General features: G+C 35.1%; 1 protein-coding gene across 17 annotated transcripts in view; it reads left to right on the forward strand.

Moving 5' to 3' along the window:
* The window catches only part of ULK4 (unc-51 like kinase 4), a 212714-nt gene that overhangs the window by 148294 nt on the left and 48248 nt on the right, over window positions 1-16172 (forward strand). For 16 of the 17 annotated variants that reach the window (XR_010360981.1, XR_010360958.1, XM_064417051.1 and 13 more), the window contains 2 exons: window positions 573-671; window positions 8634-8819. Coding sequence is in view for 15 of the 17 variants with exons in the window: in XM_064417051.1 (XP_064273121.1) it covers window positions 573-671; window positions 8634-8819 (285 nt within the window). In the remaining 2 variants the exon portion in view is untranslated. The remainder of the gene's footprint in view (window positions 1-572; window positions 672-8633; window positions 8820-16172) is intronic. The other variant, XM_064417138.1, reaches the window with a different exon arrangement.

A 16172-nucleotide genomic window follows, 5' to 3' on the forward strand; every position in this document is an offset into this window, starting at 1 on the left:
TGTTAAATGAAAAGTCCTGCAAGCCAACCTTTCAGGAACCCAAGGGTCATAAATAGCACTGCCTAGGATAGTAGTATATCTTGATGATGTGGGGATGACAGTGGTCAGAATTACAAGTAGTAACTGATCTTCTTACTTGAAAAGTTTATTATTCCAATTTCAGAAATAATTTAAATTCTAATGTATTATGAATATTTCAGGATATGGAGTAAAGCAGACAGGCAAAATTGGACAATATTGCTGAGAATCCTAAATTTTCAGTCACCTTGATTATCTTGGTTTGAGGTGTCTTTGCACGTACATTTTATAGCATTTTGCTGAAGAAATGTCATGCAGGTCAGTATATTCAGCCTGTACAGAGTGGCACAACAGCGTGGGTCCCTTTGCTTTGTGCTTATTGTCACAGAGGGAGCATCACTGCTCATTGGGAACCCAGGAATACTTAACTAGAAAAGATGCACAAGTTTCCTTCGAATTTCCATTCACACTTCCACCACTTAATAGACCTAATTTGTTCTTCATAACAGAACAATCACCAGGGTTGCTTTTGATTTCTTTTCTCTCTTGTTAAGGCACAGAAATCTGGGGCAGGAGGGGACACACAGGCTGCCGAAGACCTTCTGCTTATCAACAAACCTCTGACGGACCTGACTAGCCAGCTTATTCAACTGGTGAGAGTTTGCTTGTTTGTAAGCTTACGGAATGTTGCTGAAGTTGGAATTATGCAATTGAATTGAACGTATTAGAGCTCTCTTTACTAGTTTTTAATTGTTTACAAGGTCCCACCTAGTACTCTAGCACTTTGTAAGATGTTACAGGTCACAGTGACTTGCAGGTTAGCAGTGATGTCAAAGTCTGTTTGTCCAGAGCATAGAAGTGGGATGAGGGGCAGACTGCAGGTTCTCAGTTTGGATACATATATATAGCCAACATTTGTCTTTCAAAATGACTAGTCACCACTGCATAGGGAAAGGATGGCATTCAAAATTTGAGTCTAATAGTACTGCTTCCTTTAGAGAAGTCAGTAAATGCAAAATTGGTTTGTAGCGAGTGATGCATTTTAATATTATTTTCTAGGATTTGAGCCTTCTGAGTTTTCTCAAGGGTTTTATTTCAACATAATCCTGAAAGGTTTATGAGTGGGAGTGGTCCCTGTGCTCTGTAAACATCTTTGAAGTGTGTCTGTTTAAAGGCAGTCCTTTCCACAGTTTACTAGATGTACAGCACTGCATTAAAATCACAGAGGGCTGCATTGTGGCCCTAATGTATCCCATCAGCTCAATCTCTGTCATACAGAGATCTATATTTACTCTGTGTGTAATGGTTTGTAGCAGAGGAATGCTTTTTGAGATGGACAGTGCTTTTAGAGGCTGCATCAGCCTGTAAGTCAACATAAAGCCATTAAAATGGTATGTGAGAATTTTGGTGTATCACAGTATCCTTTCCAGGATATTTCACTTTGAGGTGTTTCAGATTCACTGAGTTCTCTTCCAGACCCTTTTTTTTTTTTCATTAAAATAGATGATTTCAAGTTTTTTGTGATATCAGTACTGCAATCCTTCTACTATCTTTAGCACTGTCATCTATTTTAGGGAAGTGTGTGATTCCTTTTTTATTAATTTTTGGCATTATACTTGGTGTTAAATCCTCCTTTGGATTTATTTAAACCAGCTATTGACAAAGGCTTTTTGGAAATGTTCTCTGAATGACCTAAAACAAAGTGACTGAATTTCAACTATTTAATATTTCATCTTTATAAATTATTTTAATTTATTTTTATTGATTTTTTTAAACTGCTATATATAATAAATAGTATGACATGAAGATATGCAAATGTTCATTTAAAATGAAACTAGTCATAAGTTTAAATTTTTAAAGAACAGAGGATTAGAGGCCAAGCTTTAACTCAACCTATACCACCTGGAAGTCTTTTATAAGTTTTTTAATTAAAGGCTAGGATAATTGTATAGTTAGCATGTACTGATTAGATTGTGACTTGTCCTTGTATTTCAGAAGCGTGGCTGTAAATTACCAGTAGGTTTTGCTTTGTTCTGTACTTCTGCAGATTCTGTTTCAAATGCTTGTTCTAAATCTTCTGATTTTAATATACAGGTAATAGATAATCACCACCACTGCCACTTCTTTAGATAGATAGACAGACACACACACACACGCATTCATACATACATATTGTCTTGTTTTGGTTTGGTTTCAGTTTTGTGAAGATTCTGTGAGTGAGGGCTTTTTCTCTTGTTTGGATATGTGAAAGTATTTCAGCTACGTTTGTTAAATTTGATTTTTCACATTTTCTTTCCCACTGCTCTATTAAACATTTCCTGTTAAGCTTGGAAGAGTTTGAGCAATGGAATAATCATTTTAGCATTTAGGAATCGCTTGTTTAAAATGGTTTATGCTCTAATCTCTTTAAATAGAAATAGATTATTTGTGAAGTCTTGAGCATGTCTCAAGATGTGTGTGCTCCCTACTCCTCAAAATGCCTCAGGCCTACCTAAACTGAAATTCTGTGAAGCTGCCAGTGGTTGTTCTCTGTATTCATTGAGCTGTGTGGGTACATAACCCCTTATTGCTGTTTTGAGGCATTCAGTTCTTTGTGAACTTGATTTTCTGGAGATAATGGAGGACTTATATTTTGAAATAACAATTGCTTTAAAATATAGAGTTTTGGGGTTTTTTTTGCTTTGCTATTTCTGCCTATCTTAGCATATTTATAGTTTCTTATAGTCACTTACATAGTTTCCTAGTCACATTGTTTCCTAGTTTCCTACACACATTGAATAATTGTTTTCCCTCATTAAAATGTGTACCCCTCAAGTAGATTATTTCATGTCTCATTTACTTGTCTTTTTATTTTGCTCAAGTTCTACATGTTTTTCTCTCTCAATAATCCCTCAAAAAAATCAATGTGAGTTAAACTTCAAAATGTCAAAATCTTTGAATCAATTTTTCCCTTCTGTGTTTGTTATTTAGTCTGTCATTAAAGGCATAGCAAAGCAAGTTTTGGAAACCTAGATTGCATTTAAATGCAACTTCAATGATTTAACAATGCAAAAGGATAAATTATTACAAACTCTGTCATGCAGGAAACACTGAAGATATGGAGAATTCAGTATTTAATTCAGTATTTAATCCCAAGATCATTATGACCATAATTGATCAATAAGAGGAAGAAAAATTGAGCATTTAGTCTTCTTCTTGACAGTTTTGGGTTTAAAAGTTAATTACACTTAGCTTTGTTGGGTAATGTTTCTTTGCTTGATGTAAATTTAATTTGAATATTATTCTGAAACCTGCAGCAATTGAAGAACATACAAAGCACCTTCTAATTTTTTTATGCACCCATTATACTGAAAAAAAAATACTTTTGAAATCACTTCAGTGTGGATTTTCACAAAGTTTCTGAAACCATGCCAGTACCTATAAAAATGAATTTTGTTTTCTGTAGGTCCTAGATTCAGTTCCTAGGTGTAGATCTTCCAGTCATTTCTGAAGCCTACTAGATTGCTGGGAGAGAACTTTTCTTGACTTCTGGTGTGAGGCTTCCTCATTATAATATTACCAGGAAAATTTGCACTTGATTATCATGCTCCTTATGTTACCATTGAACATCCAGTTAGTCATGTCCAAATGTGAAGAGGATAAATGTGAAGCATCAGTGCACATGGATGAATGAGATGGTCTTTTCTGTGCATTTTTTGTCTCTATATTACGCTGACACGAAGGCTGTGCCCAGACTTCATTTTCAGAGTGCATGGAGTTATTTGCTAATGACTAATGAAAATAACTGCAGAATAATGATTACTGTAGAATTTTATTTCACATGTCTTTCTCTAAGAATACAGACTGTTCTGTGGTCAGAGTGGAGAGGCATATGTTTGTATCCTATATTTGAAGTATTCTCTTATACAGAGCTATCCTAAAAACCAAAAATCTCCTAATAAACACACCAGAAGAAAGAAGAAAATTTTATTACATGCACAGACTTTCAGAATGGGGATTTAGTTTCTCAACAATTAGCCTAGGTTAAAATGAAGTGAATATACATATATATTTCCCTTAGGCAGGAGAATGCTACTAAATAAAAATATAATTTTTTTAAATTTAAAACTGTGCATCTTTACTAATGAGAATAGCATAGTAAAGCTAGCAGATTAATAATGTTTTGCTTTTACATTTTGTAAAATGTTTGCAAAATCATCTTCCCTATAGATCCCCACAGTGCCTCCTTTACAGCATGTTCTGTAATCACATTAGTGATCTAATGAATATCTATCTCTTATTGTAATAAACTCTCTATGTGTATAACCTCATTAATGCACCAAAATAGTGTCCCCTCCGGGTAATCCAGGCAATTTCATTGTAGCTCTAAAATTAGATGCTCTAACAATTCCAGCGGTGTGAAAACTGCCACTTCAGCTCAAATGATCACACGTTTCTTGCAGTGGTTTGCAATTCATGAACACACTGCAACTCAGTTTAAAATTATGCATTTTTTGAGAACAGACTGCAGAAATATAGACGTGAAACAAGAGGAAACTTCCTGCTCTTTACTACATTAACCCTAAAATACACAGATCAGGTTCCATCTAGAAAGGAAAAGAAAATAGAATTTTGTGTTATAAGCTTGTTTACAGGAAGTTATAACATGGCCATAAAAATTAAGCAAAGAGTAATACACTGCTTTCATTGCACAGAAGTCTTGTCATGAGGTATTATTTTTTAAAAAGTGAAAAATAGATCTACAATTTTCAGTTAGAGAATGGCAGAATTTATGACCTTAGCTCTTCAGTAATTTATTTTAAGGTGCTGGATTGTCTTCAAGCTATGAACTAGCCAAGAATATTAACAGCTGCAAGAGAAGTACTGCTAACTTTTCTACCTTGCTGAAGGGCTGAATCCATAATCCCCTCTAAGACTGAGAAAGGAAAAGGAAACTTCATGTAATTATGAAATATTAAGGGGCAGATATCTTTCAAAGTATTAGTTTTTTCATGGGCTTCTATTCTCCTGAGAGAACAAAAATTATTAATGAATTTCAAGCAAATGTGCTTCATACCAAATTGAATTGTTCTGATTAGAAAAATAATCAGAATGCTGTTCCATTTAATTAGGAGATGAACCATCCATCTATATTCATTGTTGAACAACATGATTGGTTTTCCTGTTATTATTCAACATGAGGTATTTACTTGAAAGCTGAATTTTCATTCTTGATTTTCTGTATTTATAGATATTTATTATATTTTCAGCCATTGGTTTTGTTTTATAATATTCTTCAGATCCCTTACTCTTTATAACCAGTACTAACACTGACTGGCAGCCAGTGCTAAATTTCAGGTTACCAGCTTACAACTTTTGACATCTAAATCACTACTTGTCAGAAGTGAAATGGTGAAATGGTGAGAGTTACAGAGAAAAATGCTGATGTGGGCATACTTAAATAGGGACATTGCTGAGAGCTCCTCTTCTACCTTAATTATTGATGACTTAGACTGTAGGCCAATGATTCTCACTCCCTCCAGAGTAAATATGGCCTTTCCTATCCCAAGGTTGTTTTTCTCTTCATACAAGACCAGTCTTGTTATTGTTTTGCTCTGAGTTTTCCCAGGGTAACAGCAACTTGCTCCTCAAAGTCTAGTTAACACCAAAGCTCAAAGGGACTCTGGGAAAGCAGAGGAGCAGAAGAGCCTGAAGTACAACAGGGGGTGTAAGACTTGTTTTGGTGATTGAGTAATGTGATGTCATAGCTGGCAGGTGTTGGGAACTGTGGAGCGATACTTGGAACATGGTCACTGAAAAGCTCTGAAGAGCAAGACTATATGATGCCAAGACAGATTGGATGGAAAGTTTCCTTTCATTGGGTTGAAAGGGTTTTCCTTTCTCTTGTTGGGAGACAAAGAATAACAGCAAGGATGAAAGACTGGGCATGCCAGGAGGAGAGAATCAAGGCCCAAGCAAGGCCATTGGTCCAAGCACAGCTCTTCCTCCTAGGGCAAAGTGTTCCACTGCCTCACTAACTGGGTGTTCCTGCTGCAGTAAGCCTCCTTTGGGAATAACACTAACCAGCTGGACTTGCTTGTTTGCTTCCTTGACAGTCATGGTGTTGGCAAGAACCACTGAGGTTTGTAGTGCTTTATGGATTTCTTCACATATGTTTGTTGTAGGAGCAGTCCCCTATGGAGACTGACAGCTTTCCACTCCTCTGATATTTAATGAATATCTTGGAAAAAACCCTTGGAATCAGTCTCACTTCCAGGTATAGCTGTTGTGATACTGACTAAACATGGGATTTTTGTGCCCGTGGAGCCCAGGGAATTAGCCTCTACTGAAGTACCCAGACAAGGATGTATCAATGACCAAAATTTTCACTGTTTTTTCATTTTTTACCTTTGTTTAGCCAACAAACATTTGAAAATTGAATATAATCCTTGTACTGTGATTTTCTTCGGGGGGTCATTGATGTAGCTGCCTACACTAATCTAGAAACAAATTAACTTGTAATGCTGCTTTTAGAAGGTGTGAGAGATACATTAAAAAAACAGTAGTTGTCCTTCCTTTGTCTAATGGCATTTTATTTCAATGAAGGAAATAAAAGTTTTCTTGAATCCCCATGCAAAATCAACAGATTTTCTTTTCAGTTGGTTAAGGATTAAAGATATAAATGGAATTATAAACCTTGTTACTATTTATAGCTTTTCCTGCTCTTTGGGTTTGCTAATTGTGCTGATGATGTTATTAGAGAAGTCTGGATCATGGAAAGGAAATAATCAAATAAGTGGCATTTAGATTGGAATGAAAAAAAAAACATATAGCAAAACTGAGGAAGCTGTTGTGGTCCTGTCACTTGCATAGTATTAGGTCAAATAGAATGTGATATGTCTTGGGGCTATATATTCAGAGATTTCATCTCAGTTCAGTCTGTTTTAAACAGCAATTCTATGAAGTTAGTAGAAAACAGGATTGTATTTGCATGGAGATCCCTTGGGAATTGCTGCTTGAATATTTGAGAGATATATGTCTGATGATGTGTTCAGATTGCTTTAAAGTAACTGTGTGGGTTTTCCTCAACATGAAAAAATTTAGGAATTTCATACTGCAGATTAAATAAGTAATCATTATTGAAATTATTTGGCATATTACATAAGTGTTTGGACAAATTGGGTTTTTTTTCCCCCTTTTACTTTCTGTAAAGATAGTCTGTTTTACTGTACTTTTATCTGGTTTATTTGGTGTAAATAATACTTTTGGAATGAAAAAAATGAATGGGCATGATGAGGTGTTTGGTTAAGACTATCACTGACATTTTATTCAGGTCATAGATTATAAGGTGAGAAAAAACTATTACAATGATTTTGTTGAGGGATATATATATATAGACAGGACTTTCCTAAATTAATTCCTCATTAGAGTAAACAGTTTTGGTATTTTTTTTAGAAAAAATTATTCTTGTGATATTTGAATTGTCTTTGATGGAGAATCTGTCTCAGTTCTAAGGAAGTTGTTTCAGCAGTTAATTGTTCTTATTAAAGAGAGAAAGAGAAAAAAGGAAATCAAAGTATTATCTTTCTTCTAATCTGAATTGCTTTGTCTAAAGTTTTGAGCTATCATCTCTTATCAGTCCTTTTTCAGGTAAAGGAATTAACCTATCCTCAGCCTGTATTTTCCCACATATGATTGAGAGGATATGATCAAATCCACTTTAACCCTCTCTCTGGTATGCTATAGACACTAAATTCCTTCAGTTCTTGGCTATTATGTTTTCCAATCTGTCATCCTCTTGCCTGTTCCCAAGAAACCTCTATGATTTTTTTTCACTAGTGTTTGTGAACTCTGTGCTGACACTAGGCATTGCATTCCTGTTGTCATTCCATAATGTCAATGTCAGTGCCAAATACAGGCCTAATGTAATATCTCTACTTGTTATTTCCAGATTGTACTTTCAGAAAATATGTAAATAATTTTGATTATGGTGTTATATTATCAGAAGCTCATTTAAAGATGATCTCTAGTCATGTCCCTGAATCTTTTTTGTAATTTTGCTTCCCAGGAAATAATTTTCGAACTTATTGCTAGAGCCTGCCGCAGTATCTGATCTTCAAAGGGGTGTAGAAAACTTAGAATTCAGGAAAATATTTCAAATCTTCAAAAAGTATCTCCTAATGTGACTACTTAAAATCCATTAAATAACTAGATAGCCAGTGCTCTACCTCAGGATTTAGTAATAATTAAATGAAATTTTATGGTGTGCATGATATAGAAGATTAGACATCATGGCTGTAATGATACTTTTTCCAATTGCTACTTCTATTTAAAGTAGAAAAAATAACCTAGCTGGGAGCAACATTTCTGGTGCTGTTATAATGTAGGTCTAGATAGACCACTTGACAGAATCAGAGTGCAGATATTGTTATACTGCTGCTTAAGAGTAGATATGTTTTAATTATGTTTTCATCACTTCATTAAGCTTGTTTTAGTGGAATTCTGAGTCAATCAACTAGAAAATATTCTTTCCTGTCACAATGCAAATATTAATACTCTTCCAAATCCCCAGTGAAACGCAACTTTTCTGAAATCGGAATTTGATTTTTGTTTATTCATTTTTCATTCATTTTTAGCTTCCCAGTGACGACACTGAAATATTTTTGAGTGCCTCACAGAGCTTATTATTGCTGGTTCAGCTGTATGGAGGGAGCAATCAGGAGAGTATGTCTCCAGAAAACATGGACAGCTTTGCTGAAGTACTGAAGTCCAAAGAAGATCCACGAGAACTTAAGCTTTTGTTGAAAATTGTTAAGAGACTGGTGAGTTAATATCTAACCTTTTCCAAATTCTGTGTGTTTCTTTTATTTAATTTGATCATTTTATGGGCTGGGTTTTTTTTTCCCTCTCAAGGGAAAAAATATTTTAAAATAATTTTAAACCAAAATATGCTAAGTCAAATATCATGTCTTTAAATTCCACTTTTCTGGAGAAGATAGCTTTCTACACTTAAAACCTCCTATGAAAATGATGCAGGAATTCTCCTATTTCAGTTAGCCATTCAGCAGTTTAAATAACTCATGCTATTTTTACACTTGTTTAGTAATTCAGCTCTGTACGCTATTGAAACCATTTTCTGAATGCCTTCTGAAAGAACTAACCTTGTAGCATTAAATATCTGTTCAGACACACAGTGGTTTATTTCACAGTGAATAAAAGGCTATTTTATACTTGGAATAGGTTTGTGCATGGGCTGTTGAGTCCTCATTCTCACGGAGCTATAGGGACCACTTGTGCTGGAGTGGCTGTGATGTAGAGAGCCAGGCAGTGGCAATCATGCAGGGGCTGCTTCTGGTGCTGATGTTGACATGTAGAAGGTTCACTTCTGTCCTGCTCCAACACAATGGAATGACAACAGCTGATGTCTTTCAGGTAGCTTAGGAAGGAAATCTTTTGGTATCTATAGCATTCTCTCAGATAATACAATAGGCTTTTATCTTGAAGTGTCTTAATAAGAAGCTTTGCCTGCACTGTCAACAACCTTGCATTGTTTGAGTACTTCATCCTTTACTCTCCAAAAGCAGGAGCTTTCAGTTAAAAGAGGATAACTGCCCCAGTGTAAGAGGCAGGAGATCCTTCAGTTTTGCAAGTGCAGTGCTGACTACTAGAGTAAGACTGTAATCCATGGTAGCAGGAATTAAAAGGGAGCAACTCCCTTGTAGAGATTTCAGAGCTCTTGTCCTCTTTCTCCTGCCTGCTGTACTTACATCACAGGAAAGTAAGCACCATACCCTTCTTCCCTGTTTTGCCCAGCCCTATCTTGCCCTCAAAGAAGCATGAATACATAAAATTGAAGTTGATATGATGTTTAAAATTCTAAAGTTAGTTTCTATTGTTTTTTAGCTTGTACCTCTGCTACTCTTTCGGAATAATTGTTATGATGCGTAGAACTGGCTTTTGCTTTTCTCCAAAAGCAATATGAGTAAAAAGGCAACAAGGTGTTAGAGAAGGGAAGAGAAATGAGGCAGCAATATACATGTCTAGATAATTTCATTTTAGAATAGCTACAGACTTGTTTATTTCTCTCCATTTTGAAGCCTAGAGTTCAAAAGTTAACCTAGTGTGCAGGATACTTAACACGGAAACTTCTATTGACTATTTTAAGAGAACAAAGCTCTGCAGTCACCTTTTGAACCTTGCAAGTTCCTGTACTTTAGGTTCCAGTTCTCTCCTTTGTATACCTGGTACTTGTTATTTATAACATCAGGCATAGATTTTCAGTAATTATTGTAATGAGATCATGCGATTTCTTTTGAAAGCAGGGTTCATAGATAATTTGACAGATTATTTAATAAATCATATGTTATTTCTCTAAACCTTAAAAAGTCCTGTTCAGAGGAGATTATTATCTTGTCAAAATTGTCGTAATCACAAAAGACATTGAAATATAATCATATCTACTTAAGAAGTATTCAGCCCACATCAGCTGAATTTTGAAGCCTAGAGCAGTGTTTTTCTTTTTATATATCTGAGCAATATTTTAATAGAGAGATCAGTATGCACACCAATTTTCATTGTTGAAAATCAGTGCTTATACAGAGCAACTTTTCAGTTTGTGGTTACATTGATTTTGCTGGTACAGGAACAGGTGTTGCTTATACCACAAAAAGGGCTCCATGTGGTTATGCTACAGATGCCTTTATAGCATGTATTGCTGGAAATATGGAAGGGCATATCAGTGTGACTACTAACCTTGACTCAAGTGTTTTACATGACTGCAGTGATCCAGTGGAGGCAGATATAAGAATTTCAAATCCTTCAGTTTAAGGCATATCAGAGGATTTGTTGCTATACAGGATGACATCTTACCCTTAATGAAATGGAATCTCATATCTATATATTTTTATAGTTTAATGATTAAACCACTGTGTTTTATCTCCAGTGGGTGGAAGGGGTTTTTTTTGGATATTTTACTTTGTTATATTGTTTTGTTCAGGTTTTTTAATGACCGTTGTCAAATTTGACCAGCAAATTGACTGCGGGGCAATACAAATTTCTTGCAGCACTTTCTTCACTAATTGTTTTCCTACAATTTTGTTGCATGCATTTCTTAAACAGAAATAAAGATATAAGCCAGAGTTTGTACAGACTTCATACTGAAATTGCTATGAACACACCCTTTTATAAGCTTTCTTTTGCTGTAAAAAGGAATCATTAGGAGAGAAAATATGCTTTGAGCTAACTTCTGTAACTGTGTAAGTAAAGATCATCTAAAATCTTTAAAGAGGCAGCACTGACTGTCTTGTTTCTGTTTTCTTTGTAATTAACCCTTAGCTTTCAAAGCTTTGGGCTCTGTCAAGCACAGGTTAACCCATTTTTTCACAAGAATGTTCTCTCACTGCCACTGATAAAATGAACAGAAGCTGCATAAAATTATTGAATCAAGGAAAAGGATTTGGAGGTTTTTTCCCTTCAGCCTTTGCATTAACTCTCTTGTTCTGATTGCTTCATCTTGGGCTAGACAATACTGCTATTCAGATATACTTAATCTTTTTTAGAAGCATTTTTGTAACTGATTGATGACATCAGAAGAATGATCTCTTGCTTTTTTAATTCTGGAAACCTCTCCTGCCACTTGTCATGGAAATCGCTATCTCATCATTCCATCTCTTCTGTGAAGAGATAGTGCATCTTGAGTCCAGTAAATTACCTAGATAAAAACTTTTTTTGTGTGTGTGTGAAGCAGAAGAAATTTTTATTTGTGAAGCAATTAGTTGGAGTTTGCCTGCTTTACTGAGAAGTTTTTAATTTCTTTTTTCCCCCAGAGGGAAAATATTTCCCTGCCATCCCAATTTATCATCTAGTATGTAATGTAAAGGCAGTTTTTATAGAACTAGCCAATATCTTTCTACTGGACCTGTAATCACTGTGGGATTAGAGCTCAGTACTCACAAATAAATTATTTCAGCTTCAGAACAAGAGAACACTCTTTTTTACTTCCATGTAGTAATAAGGAAAAATTCCTCTGAGAAAAATTAGTAAATATTAGGCTTTCAGTTTTTACAGTGAAGAGGGAACTTTTGTTCCTTGACTTTTCCCTTATATACTTGTCAGAAAGGATATTGAGTTCTACCTTTTCAGTCACATCTTTTTCTCCTAATTGTCTTTCTAGAATCTCATTTTCACTAATTTGTGTTTCATAAGTGTCAAGAAGTTTTTCTTCTTTTTTTTTTTTTGTGAGCAGCTAAGACATTTAGGATGTCATCTGCATGTCCTATACCCCATGGGGATATGTATAAGGATTTGTCGAATCATTTAGGCTATGTAGTAAAGACATTAAGGCTAGAATGAGAATATATGAACTATGGTGAAATTCCATAACATTCATTAACTTCATTGTAGGACTATTGAACTCTAATTTCATTTCCCTGCCAATTTAAGTCACAGCAAGAGCATCACTATCTACCTGCAGGCAAATTTACTACCCTGTTTCAAATGTACCAAAGCCTGGGGAACCACTGATCACTATGTCTAAGGTGTCATTCAAATCATGCAGTCCTTAAGTGTTTCTGTCATGTAGATTAGCGATTGTATCATTCTCAGTTTTATAGAAAGATCTGCTGCATTTGCTTCTCTAGAATAGACAGCTCAGTGCTTGTAAATTAAAATATATGTGTATATTTTTACTGCAATAGGTCCCAGATCAGATCCTTGTTACATTAATCCCTGATCATGCATTATGAAGGCATTTAGAGCTTGGAGAGATACACAGTCAAAGCACACAAATGTTTGATTTACCCTAGCAGTTCTGCAATCCCTCAGTAAGTTGAACTTAGGTTTGCTCCTCAGTAGATTGCCACTAGTACATCTATAGGGAACTTCCCTCAGAAGGTGAAGTAAAATCCCAAGAGTTTCTCAGACAGCTTCCCTTTTGCAGCTTCAGCTCCAAGGACTCAGTGCCAGAAGGAGGTGCTTGTGCAGAAATTCCCAGAGGTCTTAAAAGGCTCCAGAAACCTGTTGGCATATCTCCTGCTGAGGAAATGCAGCACTCAAATAATCTCAAATTAGCTGGAGAAAACTTTTTATGCATCTTACTCCTGATCTGAATCTTTTAAGTGGCCCATGATTAATTTCATTAGTTGCTAAGATAATCCATAATATTCCATTGCTCTAAGGAATAATTTTATGACAGCTGTGGTTGTTAGACTGTGAACACAATACTCACTTGTGGGTTGCTGACATGTATAGGTATACTCACTATAAACAAACAAGTTTTTCTAAAATTATGCATATTTTTTAAATTTGGATTACTTTTACAGAAACAATTCCTATTCTTCATTAATGTTAATGTCTTATTTTCAAGTTTTTACCAAGCCTGCATCCCTTCTTTACAGACCATCTTTTGTTGGCTTCAGTCTGCAAGAGTAAAGTTTATAAGACATTACCTTTGCATATATGTTAAAAGGGAGAATTTAATTAGATACAAGCAACTTAGATTCTCCCAGATAGGAAGAAGCTAATCGGCATTAGGGTACATTATGAAGATCATAAGAGGATGTGTTGCTCAAAATCCTTTGAAATAAATACATGGGAAGGAAAATGCACCTTCACCCTTCCCGCTGAGTGGCAAAGCTCCGTAATCGCCCTGTCTCCAGGGGCAAGTGAGACTGTTCTCCCCTCCTCCTCCACTGGATTTTCATCTGGTTGCAAAGTAAGCTTCTAAGTATGGCTTTTTGAGCTTTGCCTATGGTTTGACCAAAATACAATCTAATAACACTTTTTAAATAAAAAATGCTACAGTGTTCCTGATGAATATGAATAGTCTGCAGAGGTATTTGTGGGTTAGATTGCTGGCAATTGCCAGGCCATTGCCATTGTTCAGGAAGCAGTACATTCAATTTTACAGCAAAGATTTTTAAAAAATTGGTTTAAATTACGCAGAAGATGATTGCAGCTAATTGCAACTACTGTAATACAATTTAAACAACAAAAAACCAATTATTTAAAGAGAATTATTATAACTGGTGTAATTTTTAAAAAATCATTGTTTGATGGGCATAGTTCTCTTGTGGCACAGCCCCTATGTAGCACTTCATTGTTTACCAGAATGAAAATTGAACCAATACTGATTAATTTATCTGAGTAATTTGAATTTTTTTGTTGTGTATATCTTACCAAAGCTTTGAACTTCTTGTTCAGTTTCTAATGTCTCATGGGCTCTACCAAATGTTCATGGAAATGAAATATTGTAGTTCCACCATTAAAACTTGATAGAAGGTTGGTTTGTTTATTTTTTTTTAAGCTTAGTGAAGCATTTTCAGTAGCTGGGAAGGAAAACAATTAATCAGTGTGATTTTTGTATAATCAAAACTTAATAATATTCCAGTTTGTTGTCATGCATTCTACAAGCAATACCAGGTACTAAGATATGTATTATTTCATCTATAATTATATACTTGGTATTAAGGATAACCCAGCTTTTCAAAAAACACTTTTTAAAGTTCTTCATGAAAGTGGTATTTGTGTGTGTAATAATACTTAGGATATCCAGATGTGAAAATGATCCTGAAGTTGATTTGCATTTAAGATCCCCTGGTCTTCTTTATTGTACTATATGTGGTTAATTTTACCTGGCCTAACTAGATTCTGAGTACTGAAGGCCCAGACACAGTTTTTCACTATAGGTCTCATAAGAATTTTCATTTTTAATCTGAAATTATTAGCTACCGTTTCACCTTAGGGGCATGTGCATGTTTCATCTGTGTGCCTGGCTTATGGAGTTTGTGATGGGCTAAATTCAGGCTCAGTTATACTTGGAGAAACTCATGCAGTGTTTTCATGATGCTGAGTATTAGGACAATATATTAGCAGTGCCCTTGGCTTACTCTTTTTTTGACATTTGCTTTCTATGCTTTCTACTGGAGGAGAGGGAAGAATAGTTTGATATTTAGATGTACACATTTGGTTAGAGCACTGATATAATTTTAATAGGCCTTTTCCTTTTTTAATGGCCTTCCTTTTAATTTACCTTTTTGATTTTTACAATAACATTCTTTCAGTTTACCAGAATTCTTAAGCACAGCAAAATTAAATACTGATGTGGTTTATTCCAGTGTCTCTCTTTCTGTCTTATTAAATGAAACAGAATGAGTATCCATAAGTCTCAGTAAATGATGCAATCCCTGAGAAGTTAAGAATGCAGTTCCTGAGAAGTTAAGAATTCTTCTTCCGTCTTGTCACTTTGGATCCTGTTCAAAACCTCTGTAGCTCTTACCAGATTGGAGAAAACTTTGCTGTTTTTTGACCCAAAGCTCTGCTTTTTTTTTTTTCCCCCTGTTTTTTTTCCCTTCTCATTCTAAAAATAAATATTTAAATCTTGATCAGATTTTCCAGGGTTATGGGATCATTTATTTCTGCCTACATCAGAATCCTGTTCTGCTGAGTGAATTTAGTATGTCTCTGACTACAACTGCTGCATCAAATGAGATGTAGAATAATATCAGTTCTGTGGCTGAGAAGGCTATGATGGTGAATGGTAGGGCTACTAATTCACTTTATGTGATATGGTTTATATCCCTATATATCTCTAACTACAAACACAGTGTATCTTCTTTTTTGTGTGTCTTCAGATACTCTTAACTCTACGTGTCAAGAAATTTTTAGCAACTGTGAAAATCAAAATTTTATTTTAATTGTATCTGAGATGAGAGATATTTTTTTAAACTGCTGATTATTGGAGCCCCAAAGCCTGTTGTATCAAAAATACCAGGCTTCATGGAACCTGTGCTAAAATCATGGTCCTCGCATAACATTTTGCTGAAGAGAATCTATTAACACCAATCAAATAGGACTGAATTATTAAAAATCTTCTCTCAGCTTGAATTTTAATACCAAGTTGCACATATTTCCATGTTCTGTAGCATTAATGGGAGCATATGAACTGTAGGTGCTGCTTTCATTATTATTATAACTGAATTTCATTAGTGGGTAGACTGGGACCTCATTGTGATTATCTCTATCCAAGCATAGTAAAAAATAATTTCTTGCTGCAGAGAACAATCCAGCTTGTTTCCAGTATTCAAAATAGGATCAAGAAATGGCCTGAAAGTGACTCTTCCTAATAGGAAATACTTTGACTCAAAATCACCATTCTGGGTAAAACTGATCATTGAGCA

The sequence above is a fragment of the Passer domesticus genome, chromosome 1 (assembly GCF_036417665.1).
Source record: "Passer domesticus isolate bPasDom1 chromosome 1, bPasDom1.hap1, whole genome shotgun sequence".
Lineage (NCBI taxonomy): Eukaryota > Metazoa > Chordata > Aves > Passeriformes > Passeridae > Passer > Passer domesticus.